The following is a 14,652-nucleotide window of genomic DNA, read 5'->3' as shown; positions in this document are numbered from 1 at the left end:
GAGGGTCATGACCCGAGAGACCAGTTGATATGCTGGTTCAGGGCAGCCCCTGGGCAACCTCTAGGGTAGTGGGGGGTCCTGTGGAGCTCCAGCTACAAATTAAAATTCCGCTAGAAGGTACAGTGCAGCCCTCACTGCTGTCCTTGACCAAAGGTGAATCCTTGCAGGGGTACAGCTGGCCAGGGGTCTGCAATTTAATGGTGGAGAGTATGAAGGGGACGGTCTTTAAACCACTATATTCTATCATGTATTGTATATGGATAGTGTGTCATATGTGTGCATGGGGCTTTTTGAAGGTACAGTAAGACAAGGTCTTTGCCCAGAAGCACTTGCTGTGTAATTCATAAAGTTGACATAGTAAGTAAAGGCATCGACCCATGGGAAGGCAGGTATTGTGGTTACAGAGTGAGCTGTGTTTTAGATCCCTTTTTCTCCTTCTAAAGTGCATGGAACCCTGTGGTTCAACCACACTGGGATTGGATCTCTGGGCTGCAATCTCCATGTTTCCCAAGCATGTTAATTCTGCAGGCCCAGCTCTGTTTGGCACTTGTAAGCCCTTTTCCTCAAGGAGCCTCTGGCAACAGTTGGTTAAAGTGATTCAAAAACAGCTTCTTCAAAACAAAGTATTATGATTCACCCAGAGGTACATAGCAGGCAGAGCAAAGAGGAAAACAACAAAAAGCCTATATGCCTGGTTCTTACCTGCACCTCATTCTTTCCTTGCAAGTGCTGGGTGAGGTCTACTTAGCCCAGACATCCCTGCTCCTGGACTGTGGGGAGCAGGCTGCCTGCTGTATCTTCTCCCTCTCTGTGTGTCTCTGTCAGCATCTCTCCCTGGGCAGCTACTGGCAGCCCACTCAACCCCTCCCCCCTCTTCCTTTCTAGGCCTAAGGGACTTTGGTGGTTTAGTATCCCCTTAGAGCCTAGACTGAGGGATGGAAATCATAAACCTAGCCAGACTGGTTGAAGGCTGGCCAGGGGCATTCCCGAATTAATAGTTCCCCCATTGTTCCCTTAAGGAGCCTTATTTCTGTCATTGTCTTGTTCCTGTTTGTTCCCCCTTCCCCTCACCCCATCCCTCACCCCACCCCTTGAACAGCCTCCTTTGACTGAACTCCATGCAGTCAGGCAGGATAATTTCAACTAGGTGAACTGAGATGATATTTATAAAAAAAAAAAAAAGTACATATAGCTCTTCATTCTCCACTGCAGGGAGTAAGTAGGGTGACAGCTCCAGGGAGGAAAAGCTCCTTGGAAAGCTGCTATTGCTTGTGCACTACTCTGGTTGTAATCACCAGAGTCCTCATGTTATGTTAGCTTCTTAGGGGGAGGTATATTTTCAAAAGCACAAATGGGATTTAGTCCCCTGTTTTCACTGAAAGAGAATGAGGATCAGGTGCCTAACTGTTCTTTGTGCAGTTGAAAACCTACTCCTTGGGTATCAGATTCTTTTTAGTGTTGTTAATCCTCTTATGGCCAGTCTCAAAATGGCAGTGGGGGGCTCCTGAATGGACATGGGCTGTGGAAAGTAAGGTGAAAGGATATACCCTCGCCAGTTTTAATTCTGTAACGTGTGCCGTGTAGGAGTCTTACGGTGCTATATAAAAAGAGCTGTACTGCTTTACAGAAAACAGCATCTGAGATGTGCTACAAAGGGAGAGTAACAGAGCTTTCAAAGGTCACCGATCCATCTACATAAGACAGATAGTGAGCTTGAATAATGAAATATTTATTAAACTAATATTTGGTAAATAACTGTACCCCAGTGCTTTGGAAAGGTATGCCAACTGCATATGGCAACATTTACATAACTATTTCAGCCCTGCTAGTAATGCAGTTGCATAAAAGCAATCTAACTGAGAGAAATGGCATTTGATGTCAGGTTCCTGAATGGTTAGGTAATTTCCTGTGGCAGTGAAAGCAGACCACTGGTTGAAGGAATTCCTTTTATTTCTCACTGGTTGGAAAGCCCGCAACAGACTGACACATCTACAAAAGATGGATTTGCTGGTTTTCTATTTATTTCTCTTCCAGGCTGATTGAGGACACAGTAGGGTTTATCATGGTAGTTATTCCTTTTAACCTTAGTTTACCTCTGGGGAGATCATACAAAATACGTATTGCACAATGAGGCACTATCATCTGAAAAGCATCATGGTGTAGTGGTTGGAGCACAGGCAGGGCTTGGTGCCAGAAACTCTTGTGCTCTAATCCTAGTTTAGCCGTAATCTCACTGTGTGGCCTTGGGTAAGTCAGTTTACCTACGTCCACTTTCCTCTCTGTGAAAAGTGGGGGTGGGGGAGGGAAATACCTATTATATGGAGTGTTGATAGGATCTACTAGATACTGGGCCTGATCCTCAACTAATGCAAACCAGCGTTGCTGGGCTAACAGTCAATGGATTTATGTCAGTATACTCAAGTTGAAGATCTGGCCCAATATCTATTGAAGATGTTGAAGATCTAAAGTAGTAAATTTATTATCTGACCAGAGTGCCATATGCTATGTCACCTTTCTCTGTGATCCATACAGACATGATAGTGTACCCTTTTAAAAAAATACTGTTTAACATCAAAATGAAATGTCTTACCCATAAAAAAATGAATGAGCTCTCTATGAACTTATGTCCTCAGAGAAAGCTCTGTCTAAATAGTATCTTAATGGCACCTGAGAACCAGAGATTTGTAGACAAATTGAAGGTAATTTAGAGAAGAACAAAACAAATGATTAAAGGACTAGAGGAATTGATTTTGAAGGAAAGATTAAAAGGATTGAATATGGTTGACTTGGTCTAACAACAGCTAAAGGGGGATAACTGTCTACAAGTATTTGAAGAGGAAAGGAGAGGAATTACCTAGGGTGGTGCAAGGCAGCATAACTACTGCTGGGGCAATGGGATAAAATTGAAGCAGAGCAAGTGCAGGCTGAATGAACACCAGGCACACCGGTAAGTTTAGTACCTAGGAGTGATGGAAAGGGAAGATGATGTGGAGAAGGAAAAGTGGCATTATGTCAAAAGTTATAAATGCCACTGAACTACCATTAGCCAATTAAAGAGAATGGCAATAAAATGCCTTCGGTTAGGATGCAGAGAATGACAAAGAAGAAACAGTGGATTTCTGGAAGGAAGGAAAATGGGCAACTCTCAGAGTGTTTGGATACCATACTCATGGGGAATTTCAGAGACCCAGCTAACACATAGAGTCAAACATGCAGCATCAGAAAGGTTCCATAGTTCCATATGAAGAAGGCCAGCTTAATCCAGAAAGTATCAAAAACACTCTGAGCCTTTTCCTTAGCAATGGGTAGAAAATTATGGAAAAACTCAAAATGATGACATTCAGTACCAGGAAGGTACTTAAATTCATCATAGTAAGAAATTAATTCACTGAACAATGCAGTTCAAGAGTGTTAGGCTTCAGGAAAGCAAATATGGACTAAGTATGAAACGAAGGTTGGGATTTTCAAAGAAGCTGATAGGTGTTAGGCAACCAACTTCTTTTAAAATTTAATGAAATTTGAGTGCTTAGCACCTTTGGAAACCCCTTCCCTAGTGACTACAACAATAGCAGAATGCATTGAAAGCCTCCCCTTTGGAAAGCAGAAGAGTCCTAATAGATGCCATAATTGCGGTGCAACATACTCCAATTTCTCTGAAAGTGAAGAGTGCAAGGGAATGAGATGTAATCATTGTGTCTTCACATGGTGACAGACTGCTCAAAGATCTGGGGTTTAAATAAGTCCTTTTCTAGGGGGCCAAACAAACAAGAATACACACGCAGGCTTGGAGAGAGAAAAATAACAAGAGTGGGAGGAAACAGAATGAGTGAGTTAATACTAGTCCCAGGGGACATGGGGAATAAAAAAAAACATCAAGAGAAGAAGTGATACAAGAGAGAAAACGGGTCCATTAATTAATAAAGCAGGGTGAAGGTGGCGTTCTCTGTTACTCACTAATGGCTGGTATACGGCATTCTTTTTTTTTTTTAAGGGATACCATCAACTTGAAATCTAGTTTAATTTTTTTTTTTAAAAAAAAAGCTGAAAGTAGTTTTGGGAGCTGCACCTGTCCTGAAATCTCCTCTCTGTTTTTTTGTGGCTTTACCAACACATCTTCCTACTTTTAACAGTGTTTGTCTTTCTTCTGTTGCTGAGGAAACTGAATGACTCAATCCTGCAAACACATACACATGCAGAGTAGCTGTATGCATGAGATTACTTGCATTGCACGGAGTCACACACTTCTGTCAGCAGCAGAATCATGAAGGGAACTCCTGACTCCCAAGTCATCCGGTCCAAACATTAGACCACACTCCATGCTTTTCTGAATGGAAAGGGAAATGAAGTTCAGGATTGCATTATAAGTAGGAAACAATCTTTTTTATGTGTGTATCACTATGCTGTATGTGTCAGGAGTGCTCTTGCTTTTCAAAGCACATTACAAACACCATTTAATCTTGACAGCATGCCTTTGTGGTGCATATATGTGTGCACAGATGTATACGTGGGTGTATATTTATAACCGGAACAAATGAAATGCCAATCACTGGTTGATGTATCGTTTGTTACTTTCTGAGGACATTTATTTTGGTCGAGTTTAGTCAGCAGAATAAGCCGTTTGTGATAAGAGTCTTTATTAAAATGTCTGAATGTGAAATAAAGTCTGAGTGTAATGAATTAATGATTTATCATCCTGTGTGCTTAAATATAACCTCATCACATTACATCTAGAAATACATGTTCACGTGCAGCTCCTTTTCTGCAACACTGATGACATTATGGTGTTTAGTCAGCTGTGCTGCCATAAAGATGTCATGTTAAAACTTCATTTCAGGAAGTGAGGCGGGTGCTATTTTCCTCTTGCTGTGCATGGGATTTCTACATGTAGCTCCCTCCCACTGAGTCACTGTGTGAGTCCAGGGCCTGAGAACCAGACTTCATTCCAAATGTTCATCTCATTATGTTATAAGGTTTCCAGCTATAATGATACTCGAGCTTTATAGTTAGTGGATTTTCAGTTCAAAGAAATTGAACCAATGCAGACTAAACAGTAATAAATAGTAGACAAGTGCTGTGCACACCAGAGATTGGAGATTTGATTTGGATTTGTCCAAACACTTATAAATATGGAAGAGATTAGTAGAAAGAGTGCATGCCCTTCAGGTACCCATGGGCAATATGCATTGAAGTGGTTGCCCTGATCACCAGGTAGCACTGTTGTGCCCCAAAAATAATGAAGCTTCAAATCAGCAACTGGTGCTGCTGCTCTGAGAGCTGAGAGTTCTCAGAAACTCCGTTTAAACTTTCAAAAAACAGCCAGTTCCCAATTGATATTCCACTTGGACACCTGTAGTTTGCGAAGACATTTTGGTGTCATGTATGGAGTTCTAGTTCAGAAGATCATGGAGGATTTCCAGCAGCAGCGGGAAGGTGGGGACAGGTCAAGACTCTTGCCTGGAACTAACCCACCGTGCCTTGTCACTCTGCCACTGGAAACGTCTTGATTTCTAGCATTCGTTTCCAGCACAGCTCAACATGCAGTTCATCATCTGATGGCCAGTCCAGGAACCAAGGGATAACCTCTGCTTTTTAAAAATGTGTGCCCCCTACAGGTCTCTGTGTGTTATTGGAGGTGTAGCATTGCTGCCACCTCAGTCATCTCAAAACTGTTTAACAGTACCGCTGAGTTTTTGCCACAGCTGTCAGGTTAGAATTTTGTATTTTGTCTTTAAAATCCAGTTGAATTTGAACCCAGTCTCTGTGTGAGCGGGCAGAGAAATCTTTTTACGGCTGTGGTGTATTAATCTTCTTAGTTTCTGTGATGAATCGAATGTATTCCTAGTTTAGTTTTAAAATGTTAAAAAATAGTCTCTTAGAATTATGCATAAATAGCTGAAACAGCAGTTTCTTGGACTAAAAACCTATCTTAATATGGATAATCTTACTTCTGTATTAGTACTTCTAACTAAAATATGTTTCTTTAGGCAGCTAGCACAAAGGGCCTTTCATATGAAAGAATAGTAAAACAGAGAGAGATGAGCTATAAGGCATCAGGGGAAACATTATTTTGACCTCTCTGGGCATTACTTCAAAAATGTCAAAAATCTTGATAGCTTTCCAGTGTAATATTTAAAGAGCAGGAAATTTGATTCTGCAACAGTAAACATATTTCCTAAAACTAGCTGTATACTATTGTGACAATAGCCTAAGCAGAATCTGCACAGTGATACTCGTTTAAAGAATACCTATGAGGATTTTACTAGCTTGGGGATTTCAGATTAAAAAGCAATTTTTTTAAATATGATACTGAAGAGAGTTTTGAAAGTCAGCTATCCTACTAAAGCCCACTTTCTATAACCTTCTAATAATGCAGATATAATTACTAGGGGAAGAAAGGTCACAAAAAGTTTAGCAAAGTAAACATCCCCATTCAGGCCACCAAGCAGAAATGTAAATGGCATTAAAATATTCTGTGATCCAATGGGAGAGCTGTTCTGACTGGAGAGATGGAAAAAACACATACAGAAGTTAAGTGGATAAACTATGCAGGGTTAGATATATGGATGGGACATCTCGAAGCAGCAAGAAATAATCTTGATGGTACAACAGGCAGCACCATCGCTCTGAGTACTGACCCAATAATATTTTACACGTACATAATAATTTATATCTTCACTGTACTGTGAAAACTGTAACCAGTGCGTATACCATTGTAGTGCGGAGGCCTTTATGGTGTCAGAGGTGCCATCCCTTTCAGAGGAGATCTTAAACACATGTCATGACCATGTGTGGTTATTAAATGTCCCAGAGGATAGGGCCATTAACCACAGAGGCTTGGCCAAATTCCAGATTGGGTTATTGCTTTCTGCCTGCTAGAAGCCCAGCGACATATGCGCACCACTGCTCAGTATGATCTGACTAGTATAACCCTGAGCTATCCCACTGCATGCCACCTTATGGTTTGTTTCCCTCACTCACAGTGTCACATCTAAATTTAGATTGTAAGCTCTATGGGGCAGAAACCCTGTCTGTTTTGCAACATAAAGCTATTTTGTCCTGGGTTTTATAAATCCTTGGGGACTCAGGCTATGTGAAGAAGCTGCTGGCCAGCTGAGCTAATGAAATTGATAGCAGTCTGGCAAATGTATATGTGCCTCAGGAGCCAATCCACACCAAATCTGTCTACTCCTTCCCTCATAACCAGTCCCCCATACTCATGAGTTGTCAAGCCAGCTCTCCTCCCTCCCTCCCCCCATCCCCCCATGGAGAGCAAACTCTACAAAGAGTCAGCGGGGCGGTCTAGCCTTCCATCCCTAACTGTCTGTGATTCTATGAGCCACATCCTCAGCTGGAATAAATCAGAATAGCTCCATGTATGTCAATGGAGCAACACCAGTGTACACCAGTTGAAGAGCTGTCCTGTCTGTTCCCATACTCATGCCTCATTTTTTCTTTCTATTGCAGTCATTTAATTTAAATGGTGAAGTCCTTGGAGTAGAGCCTTGTCGAAACAATGGGCTAAATGCTGAAGGGGCTGAGACGTGGTCTGCCTTGTACCACCTGAAAAAATGAATTAACAGATTCATAGAATTTAAGGCCAGAAAAGACCATTATCGTATCGTAATCTAGTCTGACCTCCTGCATACAATTCTACCAAGCGACCTCCTGTGTAGAAAAAAACAACTGATTGCAGGTGCAAATCTGAATATTTTGCATCTCTGACTACCCAATTTGCACTTGCATTCAAAGAGTGTGAGATGAATGCTCTAAACATTTTGTAGCCACAGTTGAATTACAGGCCCAAACTGTAAGCCCATGCTTGCATCCACAAAAATGGAGGCTGCTCTTTGAAAGTTTTGCCGCGTACATTTTGAAAAGTGCCCTTCACGTCTATTGTACTATTTTATTATTAATAGTAATAATATTAATAATGTGTACAAGGAGCAAGAGAAGGAAAAAGAAAAGGAAGAAAAGCAAATAAGAGATGGTAAGAAGGTTGAAATGCTTAATAGTACTTATTCTAATCTTCAATAAAAAGGATAATGGTCATAAGATATTTAATACAATCATAGCTAACAAGGCTATGAAGCAGTCACAAGGCAGAATCAGAAAGGAATAGGCTACAGAATCCCTAGACCACTTGGATGTACTTAAATCAACAAAGCCAAATGAAACTTGCCATCGACTATAGTGCTTAAAGGAGCTAGTGCGAAAAGCCACTGGTTTATAAAAGCCTCTACCATCCTCTAGAGACAGTGAGATTATACATACTCTACAAATCCCTTGGTAAAAAAACAATGAGATTACCCATACCCTTAATGCTGGCAGTGATGAAGCAGAGCAGCAACTGTGTGTGCTCTCTTTCTCTCACACACACATACAGCTGTATTTCTGTAGCTGTTTGGGTGGGGAAAGAATAAGAGTGAAATGTGACATTAGCTTTGATATGTGACTTTAGCTTTCATGCTGATGAGAGAGAGCGACATGTTCTAATTATTATTAGCCCTCACAATGAGCCACAAGCTCAGACAGAGAAAGAGAGGGAGAGAAACACAGTTACAGTTTCTCACCAATCTAATTAAGGAAAGGTGGGCGAAAGAGAGAGTGTGCTTTGCTAATTCAGCAGCCGTTGCCTCATTTATTTGAGGAGGCATGGGGGAAGAATGCAGTATCTCTGTGGGTGGAGTCAGAAGAATTGCCTCCTATTGCTGGAGGGGAGCTCTCCCCTAAATGCCAATTTAAGCTAAAGATGGAGACATCCTGGTGTCTAACCCCAAGTTCTCATTTAATGACATGAGTATTTGCTTGTGTTTTGTCTTACTTGTCAGTATGGCTGCTTCCTGCACAGGGTCTATTGGAGAAGCAGAAGGGGCAGCTTTCTGATGAACCAGGATTCTTGGGAAGATTGTTTGGCCTGCCTTAGCTGTAGACGTATGCATATTCCAATTTCTCCATTACTTAAACTATTATTTAGCTATTCCTTTTCGTTCATTACAGCATGGGATGATCATCCCCATTAGAGACTCACTAGCTAAACTTTGATGTCCCCATCAATATCTTCATTATTCCTGGTGTCCTGATTTTGCATTTCATCTTGGCTCCTCTGTAAGGTTAAACTCCCCCAGACTTCTTAAAAAAGGCACTTCCTGAAATCGGAGCTTTGCCTCCCACTGCCATATGTCAACTGTGCTCCCTCTCCCACAAGTGAGCATCATTTTAATGGCATTAAGATGTCTGCAGCCAAGTCCCTGACATTTGTGACTCTCGGGAAAGGACAGAACTTTTTTTTCCCCTCTACAATACATTTTAGTAGAGGAAAGAGTCACGGAAGAATCTTTTATTTCACTGTATGGAACAGTGGCAGATGGCAGGGCTCAGATTCTTACCTGTGCCCAGCTACTCAACTGATGTTCTGCCAGGCAAAATTGAGATCATTGACTCTCCCTGATCCTGGGACTGCTTCTGTGGGGCCAGCCTAGAGTTTGGTGTAGATTAGAGTAGTCCCAAGGCTGCTTCCCACACAAGTGGCTTTGACCCCCAAGGAGACAGATAGGAATTGCTACAGGGCAACCTGCTAAGACCATGCCTCCTGCATGCCTCCCCACCTTTGACTTGCCCCCTTGCTGCAGGCTGTAGGACCGGTGGCATAGAACCACATATAGATGGCTCTATACTCACTGAGGATGCCTCCCACCCCAGAAGGAGAAAACCTATTGTTTTCTACTCCCCTTACACCACTTCCTTGATACAAGTGGATCACTGTGACGCTCAGGATTGAACCCAAAAGGTCCTTCCTGGAAGCGTTTGGCCTTATGCAAATGCATCTCCCAAATCTCATGTTGTATTAAGGAATTCTCATGAATTAGTGGTTAGAACAAGGTAATCAGCATTTGCTTCTGGTCATCTTCCTGTCACTCTGACGCTGGGCAAGTCACTCTAATCATTTTTGCCTCGGCTTCCCCATCTGTAAAACCTGCCTGCCTCCTGGCGTTTTGTGAGGCTCACAATAATTAATGTGTGCGAAACATTTTGAGCTCTTCAGACAAAAAGGTGCTAAAGATGTTTAAAGTGTCATTATGTTATTTATTATAGTTGCAAAGTTCAGAGGTGTTACTGTTATGCAAACACACACTCATCTCTTCTCAGAAAACTGGACGTTTCAGACTTCCAAGCCCTTCCTGTTACACTGTTAAATGAAATGATTGGATTTTGTGAAAACCTGTATTCTTCTCTCTGCCAGACTGAACCCATTTCAGTCACATCACATGCTCATTTTAACTTAGTTTATATCATCACGGTGACATGGCTCTAAGGAGGTAGGTTAGTGCAAAATCCTACTGGAAAGAGATAATTGCATGTCCTTCCAAATTGATACCTGTGTTTTAAATTTATTGTAGGGAAATGGGAAGTGTTAGAAGATGTTCCTGTGATGATTATGATCACTTATCACCTAGCAGGGTGGAACCAATTGTGCACAGTAGAACTTGAGAAATATTTCTAACCAACAACTGCTCACTCATCTTTCCCTTTCTCCATCCCTGTATCTGTACATTCTTCCTCCACTGCAGCTGTGACCTGATTCCCAGACACGAGAGGCACTCACACACTAAGGTGATGAACATGGTTTAAAACAACTAACCAGACAGATGGATTCCAGCAGGGCTTTGGAGCAGAACCCGGAGCTGGAGCGTGGAGCAGCTCCGGAGCAGTGGAGCTGCAGATTTTTGCCTGGAGCTGGAGCAGAGCTGGAGCACAGCTCCAAAGCCCTGCATTCCAGAAAGTAATGAGCAGTGCAGTTCAGTGGAAGTTTGGGGTGTTAAGCGCCTCTCAGGATCAACCCCTAAATCTTCAAGAATATTTCCTTGAATCTTGGCCCCAATCCCAATTGGGGCCTTTGGGTGCTCCAATAATATAAATGTTTACTAGTAACAATCATCTTTTCTGCTTTTAATAGTCACCTTTCTTTTACTGTCCTCTTCTAAATATGCAGCCATAGTTAGTTCTTATTGTCCTGATATGTTCCCTATACCCAGCTCCATAAATGCATTCTCCAACTCTTCTATCTCTCACTGTGAAGTATTCTGTGATATGCTGTAAGATAAACAGTGATTTAAAATCAGTTCTCAGTGAATGGACTCTTCATTTATCACTTGCAATTTTCTCTTCTGTGGTTTTGTTTTCCTTTAAGCAATAACCAGTGACAGACAGCTTCATTTCTTCCAATGTCCTTTGGACTACAAGGTTTATTTTATTTGTATAGAAGATGGGGTCTAGTGTCAGTATTTGCGTCGCATCCGCAGGAATCTGGTTTCTAGGAAAACTTTGAAGGACGTGATTTGTTTCTCCAACAAATAAATCCTACTAGTTAAAAGATAGTTAACAAATTGGATAGTGTTTTTCAGTCTCCACCATAGAGGCTATTCAAACCCAAGCTGCCCATCTGCTTTTGTTTCACACAAAATGCTAGAAAAGCCATTTGTTTTCAATGTAGCAACCAGTCTTAAATTTCAAGGTGAATTCCAGAAGCTAGGAAGATTAATGCCTGTCTCCTGTGCATCAGGTGTCATATTGAGCATAAGTTCAGAATCTGCTTTTACAATAAAATCTCTGTATACAAGAATTGTCAGCTTTTGAAGATTGTTTTTGTCTCCATATGGGACCTCCCCCCCCAAAAAAACCTTCAGAGTGGAGCAGCTAAGAGATGTGTTGTCTTTGTGCTACCTGACAATAATGAAGGTTTGGGGAGTGTATGCTGGATCCATGAAAATCAGGACTGTGTACAGTAACACTCAGATACTAAGGGCAGCTCAAAGTATAATATATTCCTAAGGTGGGTAATAAGGGGAAGTGTTTGTGATGGGGGAGGAGGAAACGCAGAATGGTTGAAATCAAGCACTAAGGCTGCCATGTGTTCTTTCTCCAGTATGCTGCGGAGTTGCTGGCAGTGGTCCGCCTCCCCTTCATCCATCCCAGTTATCTGCTAAACATTGTTGACAATGAGGAGTTGATAAAGTCTTCAGAGGCCTGCCGGGATCTAGTGAACGAAGCAAAACGTTATCACATGCTCCCACATGCCCGACAAGAGATGCAGACACCAAGAACCCGGCCCAGGCTATCAGCAGGTAAAGCAAAGCTAGCTTCAGAGAAAAAGCTCTCTGATCTGACATTGCCTGCAGTCCAAGATTGAATGGTTCAGACTGTCTGTAGTTTGCATAGGAAGGGACGAGTAAGTGTTGTTCCTCTTCCTTTCACCACATTTCACTAGCACAGGTTTGGGAGCCAGGGAGTCCAGAGTGCTAATCCAAGTTCCGATTCTGTCTCCTTCTGTGTAGGGTGACCAGACATCCCGTTTTGGCTGAGACAGTCCCTTTTTTAAGCCCTGTACCGGCCATCCCGACTTTGTTGGCAAAAGAGGGCATTTGTCCCATTTGCTCTTGCCAAACGGATCAAGCTGGCGACAGCAAACAGGACAAATGCCCACTTTTGTCAAAAAAGTGGGGTGCAGAGGAACGTGGGCGGGGGGCGAGTGGCAATGCCAGCCCTGTGCAGGGGAGGGGGGGCAGGGCTTCTGCTGGGGACAGGCAAGGCTCGGGCGAACAGCGACGCCAACTCCAGCCTCATGCAGCGGGGAAGGCAGGGCTCAGGCAAGCCGCGATCTGCCAGCCCCAGCCTTCGGGAACTATGATCACCCTATCTAGTATGTGCATCATTGCTCGCCGGAGCCCTGCCTTCCCCTGCACAAGAGGGGGACTCAGGCAAGCAGCTCGGGCCAGCCCTGCAGGCAGGGGGCTAGCGGGGAGGTGTAGGTCTCAGACCAGCCACTCGCAGTGTCCCATTTTCTCTTCGAGAAATATGATCACCCTTCTTCTGTGGCATTTAGGCAAGTCACCTAAGGTCCAAAAAGCTTCCCCTCTTTTGGATTACTCTATTTTTGGGAAGCCCAGCTTTGTAGACACCTGCACCGAAATGATCAAAGTAGGGTGCCTAAAGCTAAGCACCTGAATCCATATTTAGGCACCTAAATGCGTGGTCTGATTTTCAGGAATGATTAACTTCAGTGGCAGCTCTGGGTGCCAGAGTGAAAATAAGGCTGTAAGTATTTAAAGTTGGGCACCCACAACTGGACAACGCTTCTAAAAATGTGGTCCTTGTCTTCTCTGCCTCAGTTTCTCCAGGACAACAATATTTTCTTACCTTCCTCTCAGGGTATTGTGAGGATCAGTTGATTAATTATTGTAAAGCAGTTTTCACTTTCACAGAATTATGTAGATGTATTCTTATTTCAATACCACAAGTCTTAAAATATCAGATCAGGCTGTTTGTTGCATTCAAATTAAAAGGATCACACAACATATATTATGTTTAAAACATACACACACACACACACACACACACACAATTTATGGAGAAAGTGTTGTTTCAAGAAGCTTTCCACGTGGGGCATACATGTGGTTTTTGTCTAGCAAAAATAAAGAAGAAGCAAGTCTCCAGTGTAATAAATCAATCTGTACCAAGGTAGTGTTAGAAAATGTCTAAATACTTGTTACTCTGAAAGTTAGTACAAATAGTATGTATCAGACAACTGCAACAAATAAGAATCAGATGTGGAAGAAATACGTGAAACTTTCCTATGTGTTATGCTTGGTGCTTCTTCCGAGCCAGTACCATGACGAGGCTAAGCAGATTTCCTGATGTACGTGGCTATTGAAGCCAGTATGGTATATGTACTGTATATCAAGCCTCATCATTTGCAGCTTGTGGAGACTGCCCAATCAAAGCACTTTTCAGAAGGAGGAAACACAGACAACTTTCAATAACAATCCACACTAAAAAGTCTTTCGCTGAAGATGGCTAATGGTCTGATGTTTGAAGATTTTTGAAAAGTGCTTATTTTATCTTTGTATATAAAATTATAGATGTAATGCAAACCTTTTACAGAAGCTTGTTGATGAGGGGAAAGTAATTCTTTTGGGATAAGGGAGAATGATTATATTTTTTTAGTTCAGAGTCTAATTATATAGAACCATGTTATTTTGCATATTGTCTACTTTTATGGATGCACAAAGGATCTCCAAACACTCTTTGTGGGTCTGCTGCAGTGTGTGAGATGCCCTCTCAAGGTCATTTATTATCATCACATCACATTAGCACATCACATTAGCACATCAGATTACATTTTCTGGTATGTACTAAAAATAATGATCTCTCGTTACTAAGAAATATTTGTTTAAAACTGTGTAGTATTTTAGGTTTGTAGCTTAATAAGGGGTTGTCTGCATTACCCGCTGGATCGATGGGCAGTGATCGATCCATTGGGGGTCGATTTATCGCCTCTAGTCTAGATGCGATAAATCAACCACCGAGCACTCTCCTGTCGATTCCGGGACTCCACCGGAGTGAGAGGCACAGGTGGAATCAACAGGGGAGTGTCAACCTTCAACTTACCGCAGTGAAGACACCGCGGTAAGTAGATCTAAGTATGGTGACTTCAGCTACATTAGTCATGTAGCTGAAGTTGCGTAACTTAGATCGATCACACACACCCTTCCCCCTCCCCCCCCCCCCCCCCCCCCCCAGTGTAGACCAGGCCTAAGAGAGTAAACTTTTTTTAAGAACACTTAAATATAAAAAATAAAAAATCCAGATGACAGA

General features: G+C 42.3%; 1 protein-coding gene across 5 annotated transcripts in view; it reads left to right on the top strand.

Annotated features, from left to right (window-relative positions):
* Positions 1 to 14,652, top strand: part of KLHL29 (kelch like family member 29) — a 573,096-nt gene that overhangs the window by 506,699 nt on the left and 51,745 nt on the right. For all 5 annotated transcript variants that reach the window (XM_043542199.1, XM_043542201.1, XM_037893987.2 and 2 more), the window contains one exon: positions 11,924 to 12,122. In XM_043542199.1, coding sequence (XP_043398134.1) covers positions 11,924 to 12,122 — 199 coding nt within the window. The remainder of the gene's footprint in view (positions 1 to 11,923; positions 12,123 to 14,652) is intronic.

The sequence above is a fragment of the Chelonia mydas genome, chromosome 3, assembly GCF_015237465.2.
Source record: "Chelonia mydas isolate rCheMyd1 chromosome 3, rCheMyd1.pri.v2, whole genome shotgun sequence".
In the NCBI taxonomy this organism is placed as follows: domain Eukaryota; kingdom Metazoa; phylum Chordata; order Testudines; family Cheloniidae; genus Chelonia; species Chelonia mydas.
This window is presented reverse-complemented; position numbering and strand designations above follow the sequence as displayed.